General features: G+C 31.3%; 1 protein-coding gene and 1 long non-coding RNA gene across 2 annotated transcripts; one reads left to right on the top strand and one right to left on the bottom strand.

The window, feature by feature from the left end:
* Window positions 1-2456: 2456 nt before the first annotated feature.
* Window positions 2457-4205, top strand: LOC114384631 (RING-H2 finger protein ATL34-like). The gene has a single exon (XM_028344340.1). It carries the CDS (start codon window positions 2636-2638, stop codon window positions 3812-3814), a length of 1179 nt encoding a protein of 392 aa, XP_028200141.1. The 5' UTR covers window positions 2457-2635; the 3' UTR covers window positions 3815-4205.
* A 6310-nt stretch (window positions 4206-10515) lies between these two features.
* Window positions 10516-11534, bottom strand: LOC114383197. Its single transcript, XR_003660420.1, has 2 exons — window positions 11381-11534; window positions 10516-11138 (listed from the first exon to the last, which is right to left on the bottom strand). It is a non-coding gene; the product is annotated as an uncharacterized LOC114383197 (long non-coding RNA).
* Between the last annotated feature and the right edge of the window lie 2060 nt (window positions 11535-13594).

The following is a 13594-nucleotide window of genomic DNA, read 5'->3' on the forward strand; positions in this document are numbered from 1 at the left end:
ATTTTAAATATGTTTGATGTTTCCATAAATATAGTAATGATTTTTGTTTTTAGTCTTTATATATAAAAAGACTTAAATAACCTTTTAGTTCTAATAATATAAAGATTTTTCGTATTTTAGCTTTTTAAAATTTTATTCCTTCAAAGATTTATTTTAGTCTTAGTCTATATTGTCAAATAACAACGTTAAATAATAACATAATAATGATTGATAATTCATTAACTTGTTACATCATTAGAATTAAATTATTTGTGTTTTTTATAAGCTGAATTTTTAAAGTAGAATTAATGAGATGGTCAAAATGAGTTAGCCCATCAATATTTAACCTATTATTATAAAGTAGTATTGAGTTTAAGTTGTTAATCCAATTTAATTGACTTAACCCGACATGAATTTGAATTTGCTTAATTGTGGATCATCATTTTTAAAATGATTTTTTCCCACTTGAGTTACTTATTTTTAATTTATTTGGACTAGTATTTTGGGATAAAATGTGAGTAAAAATCTTGAATTCAGATTTAAAAAATTGAAAGTGTAATTCTTTTTCTTATTTTTGATCCATAAAGTTAAAGCTAAAAGGTTTTTATTTTTTAAAAAAAGTGAGCCTAAGAGTTGACACGTTTAGCTTGCAGCAAATAAGATAAGTCAGTATTCCTTTTAAAAAAACTAGGATAAGTTAGTAAATCTCTATTCCAAAATTAATTTAGCCTAGTTCAACCCAGCTCAAAAACATATTAGCCCATGTTAATTGGATCAGCCCAAGCAGCTTTATTGCCTAACATATTACTATCTACTAAAGATATTTGGAAAAGAGAGTTGAGATTGTAGTGCTTCACAAGAACCCCAACACCCATTTGTGGGAATTAGGAGAACGGATTTGAAGAAGAGGTTGTGTTGTTGTAAGTGGAATTCACGGTTGATCCAAAGTTGATGGGATGGGGTGAAGGTGGGGAAGGATAATATTGAAAATAAACCAAATTCCACTTCTGGAATCGCTTCCAACGATGGTAGCGGTTGCATGAAAGATATATTGGTTGGAGGGGACTGTGGAATCCAGTATGGACTGGTCTATATTAACAAATTGATCGAATGGCCCTAAATCATGATTCATTGTAGACCACTATCAAGGTAGTTCATTGTAGCCTTTGCCATAGTTCCTTTGCAAAAAACTTTCTTCTCTTCTCTCTCCTTGGTTATAAGAGGAGTTCACTTGTTCTTAATGAGGCCTTACGTAGGCTATAGTCTGCATTTGCTGATTATAACAGTTTTTTTTTAGCCACTCATATTAATTAATATATATTACCTTTTGCTGATTATATATATATATATATATATATATATATATATATATATATATATATATATATATATATATATATATATATAAATAGTTTCTAAATCCTTCCATTCAATCTAGCTAAGACACCATTCACGGCAACCTTAGAAAAAGGCAAGACGGGTCAAAGGAGGACGCACTCATTAAATAAGTATGATCAAATTTTACACACTAGGTTTCATAGGTTATTGGAACTCACTAGACTCTTAGATTTGCACTGAGCATCTCGATGAGCGTGTTCTGCTTAAGAACAATATCTAAGTTTTATATACATAAAAAAAATTCTAATTTATATACATTGGTAATGTTTTTCTAAAATACCTAGAGAGAGTAATTGACAAAGAGTATGCAAGAGTGGATGATAAAACGGAGAATAATTAAAGCGGGAGGATTTCTTCCTCGGCAAAATGACGCAATAACTCCATTTAATTTAAAATTTAAGTGAAGAAGTTTTTTTGGTAAATAAATTAGGTGAAGATTGGCTTTTTGTCTCAAAGAAAATATGACATGAAAGTGCACAATTAAGTATCCCTCGAGCAAATTTATGGTCAAGAAATTTATTTGCTAGGTTTTTAGCCCATTTGTCACATTTATGGACGTAGCCGTATAAATATGGTGTAACCTCGGGTGAGATCTTCTTTGCTGTTGCAGTTTTATTTTCGTTGAGTGATGTTGTAACTCTAAAGGGCGCTTATACCCTGTTAATATAATATATATTGATTTGCTTATCTAAAAAAAACACGCTCAAGAAATTTGTTTGGTAGAAGAATGACTCTTCAAGTGTTCTTTCATGTATGGAAAAGATTTTATAAAGAAAAATAAACCTATTTCAACAATCTTTTGCTTTAGCATGATCGTTTTGACGTGTTCTATGCTTGCCCTTTGCATTAGCTACGTACCACTTATATTTCACCACACAAACAAGTAACATCGTTATCCTTTGGCCATGCACAACATAGAGGAGCCAAATCTCGTTGGCTTCCAAAACTCATGAGAAATTAACTTCTAAAATAATAATATATAAGTTCCAAATTCCTAATTCCCACGCTTTCCAGTATTCCTTTGGCTAAAGCCCACGTTTTCTACGAAAACCACCCATTAATCACACAAAAAATACAATTATAATGTCCATACACTCTATTAGACATTTCCTTCCTTCCTTCCTTCCTTATTTGTTTGTTTCTTTCTTAATGCTCCAAGAGATCAATAGGTCTAAACAAAAATGAGTTATTGCAACAACTTTCATCATTTAACTTCAAGGAATTAATGAGTTATTACATGCATGCGTAAATAAGAAAAATGAGCATGCAAAAGGAGAGTCCTCTTATTAGACTCCACAGTTTCGACCAAGGCCATGCATGGCTAGCTCTACTGCACCTTCTCATTCACATCTCACCGGCAGTAACCGGTCAGCCGGTAACCCCGCCGGTGCAACCCGACAGCAACAAATCCGTGATCGCCATCATGGCCATCGTGGTCATCATGTTCCTCATCTCAGCCTTCCTCTCCCTCTACTCCCGCAAGTGCTCCGACCGGCCGGTCCAGACACGTGGCATCCTCGACCTCGCGGGCCCCACGGGCGCAGCCGGTAACCCGTTGCAAGCCGAATCCAACGGCCTCAATCAAGCCACCATAGAAACGTTCCCAACTTTCCTCTACGCCGACGTGAAGGGTCTCAAGATTGGAAAAGACACGCTTGCATGCGCGGTGTGCTTGAACGAGTTCGAAGACAACGACACCCTCCGCATGATCCCCAAATGCTGCCACGTGTACCACCCCGATTGCATTGGTGCGTGGTTAGCCTCTCATTCCACGTGCCCGGTGTGTCGTGCCAACCTTGTTCCACAACCAGAAGACATGAACACGAACACGAACACGAACATGCCTTCAATCTTGTCCATTCAGATACCCAATGAAGAAGAACGTGAACATGAACATGAACATGAATACGAGGCTGTTATTGTTGGTGAGGAACATAAGAGAGATGTTGACGTGGAGTCACCGAAGGTGGATTTACTTCGGAGGATTCGAACGTTGCACCATGATCATCAGAGCCGTCCATCGAGGTCGAAGTCGACGGGGTTCTTGTCTTCGCTCTTGTTTCCGAGATCAAACTCGATGGGGCAATTGGCGCAGCATGCTGGGGAGAACTATGAGAGGTTTACGCTAAGGTTACCCGAGGAGGTACTACGGAGCCAGATGGTGCTGAAGCGTGCGAATAGCTGCGTGTGCTTTACGAGGATGAGTAGTGGCACGTGGGGGTATAGGACGAGAAGCGTGGGGAGAGGGTGTGTGCAGTACGAGAGGTTTGGTGGTGAGAATGAACAGTGGGGTTTCACTTTGACGCCGCCAAGTCTCGTTAGGAACAGTTGGAATAATAATAGATCAACGAGAAAATCACCGGTTCAGCGTTCGGGTGTGGCGTTGGATAATAATAATGCTGGTGAGAGATCCACTGAATTCTTGCGTCTTGGGTAGTTAGGGTAGCTACTAGGGACTGTTTAGATACAAGCTAGGAATGTTTTTGGAAACTTCTCTACGACTACTGAAAATATAGAATCGTTTCCGACACAGAAACTCTCGACAGGACTTATAGTCATATATCCAAACAAGCTCTAACCAATTAAATTCTTAATTTTTCTTGTCTTACTCAACTCGAAGAGAAATATCTAGTGTAGAAGACAATCCTAGTTTCATACGTTGGAGAAGTTGATGATTATTCCGGCATGTTAATTTGATGAGTAGAGAATGATAGCCAGGCAATAATTGTTATGTTTATTATCAGTAGTAGTCTTTAATATTATTTGTGTAATAGATATATCATATATATTTATATCATGTGCAGTAGAAACTTATTATTTTGAATGGATTTCCTCCCGTGCACACTGTTATGAAGATGTTTTGGTACATTTCGTGATGTGGATCAATAGCAACCGTACATCACCTTCATCCACATAAGTGATTGGCTGAATATTGCATAATTGTTGTGTTGCTGAAGGGCCTATTTACAATTTTTAAGAACTTTAATTGATAATATATTAAGAGATATAATATTGAATTAATTAAATTGATAATATTTTTGTTTGTTATGCTGTCTTCAATTCCTAATTTACTGAATCCCTAACCCTGAAACAGCTTTGCACAACTTTTCCTTTGTTCGTCTTCGTCACCTTCGATTCAACCTAAGCAACTACTGAAAAAAAGAAATTTAACATCAGAATTTTAACATTGATTTTCGATTAAACTGATATTAACCAAAAGTTGTGACATAATTATAAATAAAATAAATTCGTTAACATCGATTTTATAACATAGCTTCCTTAACATGGACAAAACTCAGGTGGATTCATTGCATGCACAAGGGGTTAGAACATGCCACATAATGGGGTTTATAATGGGCGGACCAATGGGTGGTCATGAAGGTCTTGGGTTCCACAAAAAATATTTGTTCAATCATATTGAGCGTCAAAGGCGAGCTAAAATCAAGGATGAGGATGTGTTGGTGTCTTTAAGTTATCTTGAGGGCAAGGCTGACAATGATCCCATGTTTTATGCCAGATATGTTCTTTCTAAGGTTTGTAAATGGAATCATTTATTTTGGGGCGATGGGACTTGTAGATCTGATTTTCAGTTTTTTGGAGAAGTAGTTGCCTGTGACAACACGTATAAGAAAAACAAGTACAATAAGCCTTTGGTATTATTTTCTGGAAAAGATGATCATTGTCAAACTGTCATATTTGGATGTGCTCTTGTTTTCGATGAGACTACAGAAACATATAAGTGGGTCTTGGAATCTTTTTTGGCTACAATATGAAACAAACATCCTAAGGCAGTAATAACCGATGGTGATCTTGCTATGAGAGAGGCAATTAAACATGTTTTTCCAAATGCATCACACTGTTTGTGTGCATGGCACTTGCACAAGAATGCTTATGAGAATGTGAAGAATTCAAATTTTTTGCAGGATTTCAAAAAGGTTCTGTACGGTAATATTCCTTCAGATAAGTTTGAACAATTTTAGAAGGCCATGGTTGCTAAACATAACCTTGAAGGAAAAGACTGGGTGACTCAAGTTTATAATTAAAGGTTTTGTTGGGCAACTGCATACCTGCGTGACAAATTCTTTGCATGTATAAAGACAACGTTCAATGTGTGAAGGCGTCAATTCTTGTATCAAGTCATATCCTTGGAGGAAGAATTCCATTATTAAGGTGTTGTACAACTTTGAACACTCATTAAAAGATTTCAGGTATAGTGAATATGTAACAGATTTCAATTCATTTTACTAAGATGTTTGCTATTGTTTATACGCATTTTAAACAAGTATATTTCATTTCAAGTATAATGAGTACATTTCGGATTTCAATTCATTTTACACAGAACTTGTTCCAAGTACGTGCTTCCCATGCTTGAGCAACATTCAATGAAGGCTTTTAGCCGAGGATTTTATAATCTTGTGAAAGACCAGATCTTAGTTGCTGGATCATTGAATGCCATCAAGAAAATTGGAAATCATGATAAGGTAATATTCAAGGTTGATCTTTTTGGATAGCGTGGTAGACAACGTGAGGTTGTGTATCATAAAGCTGAGGCAAAATTTTCATGTGCTTGTAGGCTGTATGAATCGAAAGGAATACCATGCAGTCACATAATACGTGCCATGAGGTTTGACCACGTGGAAGCTTTTCTTGCAACATTGATTTGCAAGAGGTGGTTAAAGGATGCTAAGAAATCATTCATTAAAATCATATGATCCGGGCATGAAGGATGATTAAATGAGTGTTACTGCGTGTTATGGTGTATTATTGACATCCTTTAATACACTTTGTCGACAAGCTGCCAAAAGCCGTGAAACCTTTAATTAGACGCGCAATGAACTTTTAAGGTTGAATGATCAGTTCAAATATTGTCCAAAAAATATGGTTAATGATGGTTGTGATGTTAATGTTGTCAAGACAAAAGGTACTCCCAAAATGAAAATTTTGAACAAGAACAGAAAATGTTCAAATTGTAAATAGACTGGTCACATAAAAAGTACTTGTCCACTTCTTGTGTGTATCGATGATGAAGATGATTTAACTTAGTGAAGCTGAATTGGGTACACAACGCGATGATTGTAGCAATTTTGATAACAGCGTATGCGATTTCGGTTTATAATTTATTTAATTTTAATTATTTGGCTTTTTGGACTGTGTTTTTAACTCATTATTTTTATTATATGAAGGATAAAGATCATATATTTGTACATGCAACAAATGGCAAATGGACAACAAATGATGAACACATATTAGCACTACTAGAAAATTAGATTTTTACATTAGTTATTTAAGACTTTTAATATTGGTTATTAATCGATGTTGAAAGTACCGATATTGAAAGTAATATCATTAACATCGATTTTTCAAAATCAATGTTAACTAATAAATATAACATCGGTTATTTGAATAACCGATGTTATATGATAAGAATTATGAAAAAAGAAAATTATAAATCTACATATCAACATCGATTTTTAAAAAAATCGATGTTAACTGACACTAACAACATTGATTTTTAAAAAAATTGATGTTAATTGGCACTAACAACATTGATTTTTTTAAAAAAATCGATGTTGTTTTAGAACTTTTTTTTAATATGCTGTTTGTTTTTTCAATAAATCCAAAATTAACCTGCAAATTTTAAAACCAGACCACATAACATATAATTTTCATTCTGTTTTGAAATAGCTTTTACCAGAAATTCCATGAGAAATTTACTAATTACTATAAATTAAAAGCATATTTAATGTTGAGACATGAATTGTAAAAAATGTAAAGTAAGTAAATATAAACTACAATTACAAAATTGCCTAAACATCCTAAGTTTCATTTTTAACTTTCAAATAGTACTTTGCCCACTAGATGTGAAACGCCTTCAATCTCTCTTGGTTTCAATGGTCTAACATCAGTGAAATGCTGCATGATATAATAAAACTTAAGTTAATAATATAATAACAATCATAAAAAAAATGAAATTTGGTGAATTAAAAATTACCATTTCCCAATTATTCTTGAAATTTCCTAAGATTATAGTTGACATCCAGTGCATTTCCCAATTCTTGCCTCTTTGCCGAAATCCAGATACAAATGATTTATCTTCTTCCACTGTGAGGAATCAGCCGGATGACGGAGCATTCCATCACAGTTTCTCCCATTTGCATGCCATGTAAGGTCTTTTGCGTCGTCTCCATTAACAAACAAATGTTTAAACCTTGGAATGATTGGAAGATACCACAACACCTTCGCTAGGGGGCCCTTGTTTGAATTTTCATCACTACTACACTCCTCATCATCCATGACTTTGTACCGTGATACTCCACACCTAGGACATTTCGACATTTCTTGAAATTGATGTTTGTACAATATGCAATCATTCGGGTAAGCATGAATCTTCTGATACTCTGGAAGCATGTCGTGCACTACTTGAAGCAGCGAACTAAAACTTTTGTCATTTTACCCATATCTAGCCTTAACATTAACCAGACTTAACACCGCCGACAACAGTGTCAACGAATTCTTGCACCCCGAATACAAAGGTTTCTTTGAATCAGTTTGCAATGTATCATACATAGGGGCATGTGCTTGCTGAAAAGACTCTTATCCAAGGTCACAAATCATATCCTCCAAGCGATCTCCCTTTTCTGCATCAAACGCTTCAGATTGGGACCCACTCTGCATGTCTATCAATTCACCATGTCATATCCACGTCGTATAATTCCTCTTAATTTCATCACACAATAGATACTCTCGTATGTCGTCGACCTTATGTCATCTCCCGTTCAAACAATTTATGCACGAACAAAAAAACTTATCATTTTCATCCGGTCGACTTCTTTCTGAAGTAAATTGTAGGAATTGTTCCACGCTTTCTTCATACGCAAGGCTCAAGCAACTTTCATTCATCCAACTTTGATCCATCTAAATAATAACTTTGTCATACTCTGAAACCCATTCAATGCATGAAATCTCACTTTTTCATTTAAGGTGTGGCCCTATCCCATTCAGGAAGACACTTTTTTATGGTAGATTCATGCGTCAAGGTTAATCTTATTTTGTTAAATTTGATGAAATTTCGGCCGCATTTCGCATTGGTCTCCAAGTACACGACATGAAATTGGTGACATTAATTCCCCGATAATCAAGTATGCACTCAGAGAACAACTAGAAATGCATTGTACCGAAATTTCATCAAATTAAACAAAATAATGTTAACCTTAAAGCATGGATCTACCATGAAAATAAGAGTCTCCCCAAACTGTCCAAACAGACAATTCAAGATTCAATACAATGATTAATGCAAACTGTCCGCAAGAATCATTGTATTTAATCTCAAACGAGAATCTAAGGTTCACTCTTTATGAACAAAACTTGTATCTAATTAAAGCAAAATTCATTAATAACATACAAAAACAATCGTAACAAAATTAAGCATAAAAAGTTTATGAAAAAGTTTGATGCCTGTGATGATGACCAGAACAGTGTGCAGCTGCGAATGTGATGATCACGATACAAAAACCTAGATGATAATCAATGAATAAAGACCGCAGATGTTTGTGAATTCCTTCGGGAACATTAACCTTAATTCATTAAGAATCATATCAAGGCTATTTGTCATTTTATCCAATATATTAACCTTATTAAAGAATATATACCCACTTTCATAATTCCTTTTTGAAGCCAAGTTAATCTCACATGCTAGAATCCAAATCAACATGTCCAAGCTAAGAAAAAAATGCACTAGTTTGCTTTGTTACACTATTTTTTTTTTTGGAAAAGCATGTCCAAACAATTAACTACATTAATTGAATAATATGATATGACTTAAATGAAAAGATATATGAAAACTTTTTCCGGGTATATATTTTCTACTATTTTCTAATGGCCTTGTAGCCTAATTAATCCCAATTTGTTACAAAATAATTAATTAAGGGATCAATTTATATTTTTAAGGGATTATTTTACATTTTTTAACAAATAGGGACCAAATTATAACCTACAATAAAGTTAAGGAACTATGTGACTAATTTAATAATTTTTTTGTTTTATTTTAATTTCTAATATTGTTGTTTTAATTAATCTCTACAAATTCAAAATGTAAATTTTTTTTAAGAGATTCTTTCTATAATATTGTTTTTTGCTTCATTTTAATTCTCTATTATTTAGGCCATCAAATTTATATTTTAAGCTTTGTTATTCATGTAGAATCCCGACATTAGGGATTAACATAAAAAAAGAAAAACAGAGATGAAAACAGAAAAAAAAGAAGCAATTATATGTTATATAAATAAATAAAAGTAACAAATTGGGCTTGCTTGTGGCGCTTTAATTCAACTCCTTAATTCAATCAGTATTCAAGAATGTCTTATATTTAAAATGATTTTTAATCAATTAAAAAATATTTTTATAATAATATATTAAATTAAACTCATAATTATAATTAGTCATAACATATGGAAAGTTAAGAATCCAAAATGAGAAACAGGGGAGAGAGAACATGAAGATTAAATAGACAATGAAAAAAAGTAAAATCAGTTATATTTTGTAATTAAAGAGTAAAATAGTAAAAGAAAATATAAACCAAAATTGTGTATCGTATTGTTATAAATTAATAATAATAAGAATAAGAATAAGAATAAGTCATTACAATTTTTTTGTAAAATCTTTATATGAATTAGGATGTTGTTTGGTAAATTAGTTTTCAAAGTCTTTAAAAAAATAGTACTAAATAACAAAACTTTTTATTGTTTCTGGGAACCTCCAGCAGTATGCTTCGTTTGCAAAGAGCACAAGGTTATTCGATAATTTATGCATATTTTAATGTCAAGTAAATTGAAAAGGAAAGGATAATGTATAGAAATACTATTGGTAAAAATAATAACATTAAATAATTTTCTTTTGTAAATCATATTCCGTTTAAATTGAAATCAATCTAAACATATTTTATTTCAATAACATCAAAGCATGTATATAAATTACGCAAGACGAAGAATGATAACAAATAATAGTATGATTATTCACGAAAATAAAATAGTGATTTGGAGAGGGAAAGAAACGTGTTGTTGATACCACATGGGTGACAATGGAAACATATGTGAATCACTGAATTTCATATTCTATCACGATCAATCCTTCCCATCTCTATTGTTCAAAAGCAAAATGGAATTTCCACTCCACAACTTCACTTTAAGTTCATATATACAAGAAACAGGTCCTCTAGAAACCATGAGTTCAGAACTCAATTTTGTATGGTTATAATAATTAGCAATCCATGAATCCACTATACCCTATAATAATAGTTAAAAAGAAAGTATATATAACAAACTAGATGAATGTTCCACTGTTAAGCGCAAGACAAATCTAACAAACCGTGCCATGAAGCTAGTTAGGAACAGAGTTACTAACCTGGGGAGGAAACAATTTTTCTTTAGAGCGAATTATCCTGATGCTTGTATGATTATATCACACTAAACACAATTTTGCATCAAAATCTCATTCACTTAATTCACTCTCGCAGAGTTCATCACTCATTTCAACCTCAGAGTCTTCACTCCTTAGAATCTCCCCTTTTAGAAAATCACGATGAAGGGTTCTAATTCCACAGCCAGTTCTTCAAGCTTACATGTACAAACCAAAAATCTTCCCTTTTAGAAGCGTATAATGCAGTAGATATGTCATACAGAATCAAATAAATAAAGTTTCGCTTCAATTTATTTTGAGACATCTTCATGATTACAATTGCTTCTCAGAATTCTGGCTTCAACTTCCTTTTCAGAAAATCACACGAAATCACACAAACAGAAAATCAATAGATAATAACAACTTGCAATTATCTCAAATCTTTTGAAAACTAATGAGTCTACAACACAGAACACACCCACTAAAAGCAGAACTTATTTAAGGAGTTCACAACTAAAATGGACTTAAAAGTAAAGTTAATCCAAAAACAAAAACCCAAAAGAGAAAAAGACATTCTTAGAACACAAATGTAGAGATTCAAATAACTTACTCCGAGCGTCGAATTTCAGAACTATGCGACTATGCTAAGTGCGAAGAAGAAGGTGTTCTTCGTGTTCACGATCACGGGTTCAAAAAGCAATGTCATTTTACTCTGAGCGTCTGAGTGAAGGGTTGCTGATCTTTAGCTTATGTGTTTTTCTTTCCCTAGTTCTCACCACTAAAACGATGCCGTGTTGTTGTCTGATCTTTTGCTTATGAGGATGGACCGTTACAGTATTCAATGAATTGTGCATTTGTGTTATTTTCCTTTCTTTTTTTTTTTGTCTTTTTTTTTTAACTTAAAAAATAGTAATACTTTTAGTTTCTTTACTTTAAATTATGCATTGACGATATTGAACTTCTTGTGAAACGTTGATCTATTTTTAAAACTTTATACATTTGGTTCTATTGATAATTATTTTACCTAAAACTATTAAATAAATATGCTTTCTTATACAAACATTTTGGTTTTCCTTTATAAATTTAAAATATAAAATAACATCAAATGTTAAACTAACACTTAATTTTACTGTCCGAAACAACACTTAATTTTTTTATTATTAAAAGTTAAAATCTAATGTTAAAATATAATTCTAATGTTTTTATAGTTATTTAAAAATCACATTTTAATATATATTTCATTAGAAAAAAGAAAAAAAAATTAAAATCATAATTCAATATACTATTTTAGTTTTTAGAAGAAAAAAATGTTTTAAGCAAATAAAAAGCAAAATCGTATTTAGATATATGATTTCTTTATTATGAAATTGTATACCAAAGTATAACTTATCTATTTTTGTAATTTAAAAAATACCGTTTATGATCATTTTTTTTAAATTTATTCATTTCCCTAATTAATCCGAACTCTAAATAACGTCACTACATGGTTAAGATGATTTTGGCTCATTAGGAATTTACCAAAGTATAACTTATCCTTTTTTTTCATTTTTATATAATAAATAAAATATAAAATATGAAAGGAGGCTACACTTAGAGGGGTTAGTTAACATATGTTTTTAAAAATATTTTTATGGAATTTTTTTTCATTGAAATAAAATATTTAAATAAATAAAATAATATAACTAAGTTACAAATTTTATATTTTTCTATAAAATAAAAAATTTAATAAATAATCTTAATAATTATTTATGCATATTAAAATAAAAATCAAAACATATTTATATCAATAAAAAAAATAATTTTTTAAAATAATAAATTATATATATTTACTCTACAATTAATTACATCCATAAGTAAAAGTAATCATAGGTATCAGTTTGTAGAGATTTTAAATATAGTGATGATTTAATATTTATTTATTAAATGATGACAAATATCTTATAAAATATACTTTTTAAATATTTATTAGACATTTTGATAATAAATAATATATACATTGTTTGTATAAATGTTTTTGTATGATAATTTTTTTATAATAATTAAATAAAATATATTAATAATAAATTTTAATTGTTTGACAATATAATTGTTTTTACCAACATTCTATAAAAATTAATCTCTACTATTAAAAACAATTTTTTTTATATTCAAATGAACTAATAAAGAATAATTAATATAAATGTGTGTTATATTTAAATGATAATCATGAAATAATAAAATTAAAATTACATAATTTATTTTAAAACTTTATTTTAATTTTTAAATGCTTACCTTTTGAATTTGTTATTGTTTATTAATTATTATATTTTTTAATTAAAATATAATTAATAACTCAATATATGATTTTTTTTAAAATATATAAATAATTAAAAAAAAAGATTTATATTAACATCGGTTATTTTAAAATCGATGTTGTAAGTACTTAACGACATCGATTTTAAAATAATCGATGTTAAAATTGCACTAAATCAAGATGTTAACGTCAACTATTTGAAAATCGATATCGCTAAACACTTACAATATCGATTTTAAAATAACCGATGTTAACATCATACTAAATCGAGCTGTTAACATTTGTTATTTGAAAACTAATGTTATAAGTGCTTAATAACATCGGTTTTAAAATAATTGATGTTAATAGAACGATGTTAAAACTTATTTTTTTAGTAGTGTAGATGGTGAAACATATAGTAGAAAACTTTGGGTCCCCTACTAGTCATGTAAACTTGGAAAATTTTAGTTATAGCGTAGTTCATATATACCTATTTTATTTTCGGACCAAATTTTATATTGTAATACAACCATATTTGGAACCATCACAGGT

The sequence above is a fragment of the Glycine soja genome, chromosome 14, assembly GCF_004193775.1.
Source record: "Glycine soja cultivar W05 chromosome 14, ASM419377v2, whole genome shotgun sequence".
In the NCBI taxonomy this organism is placed as follows: Eukaryota; Viridiplantae; Streptophyta; class Magnoliopsida; order Fabales; family Fabaceae; genus Glycine; species Glycine soja.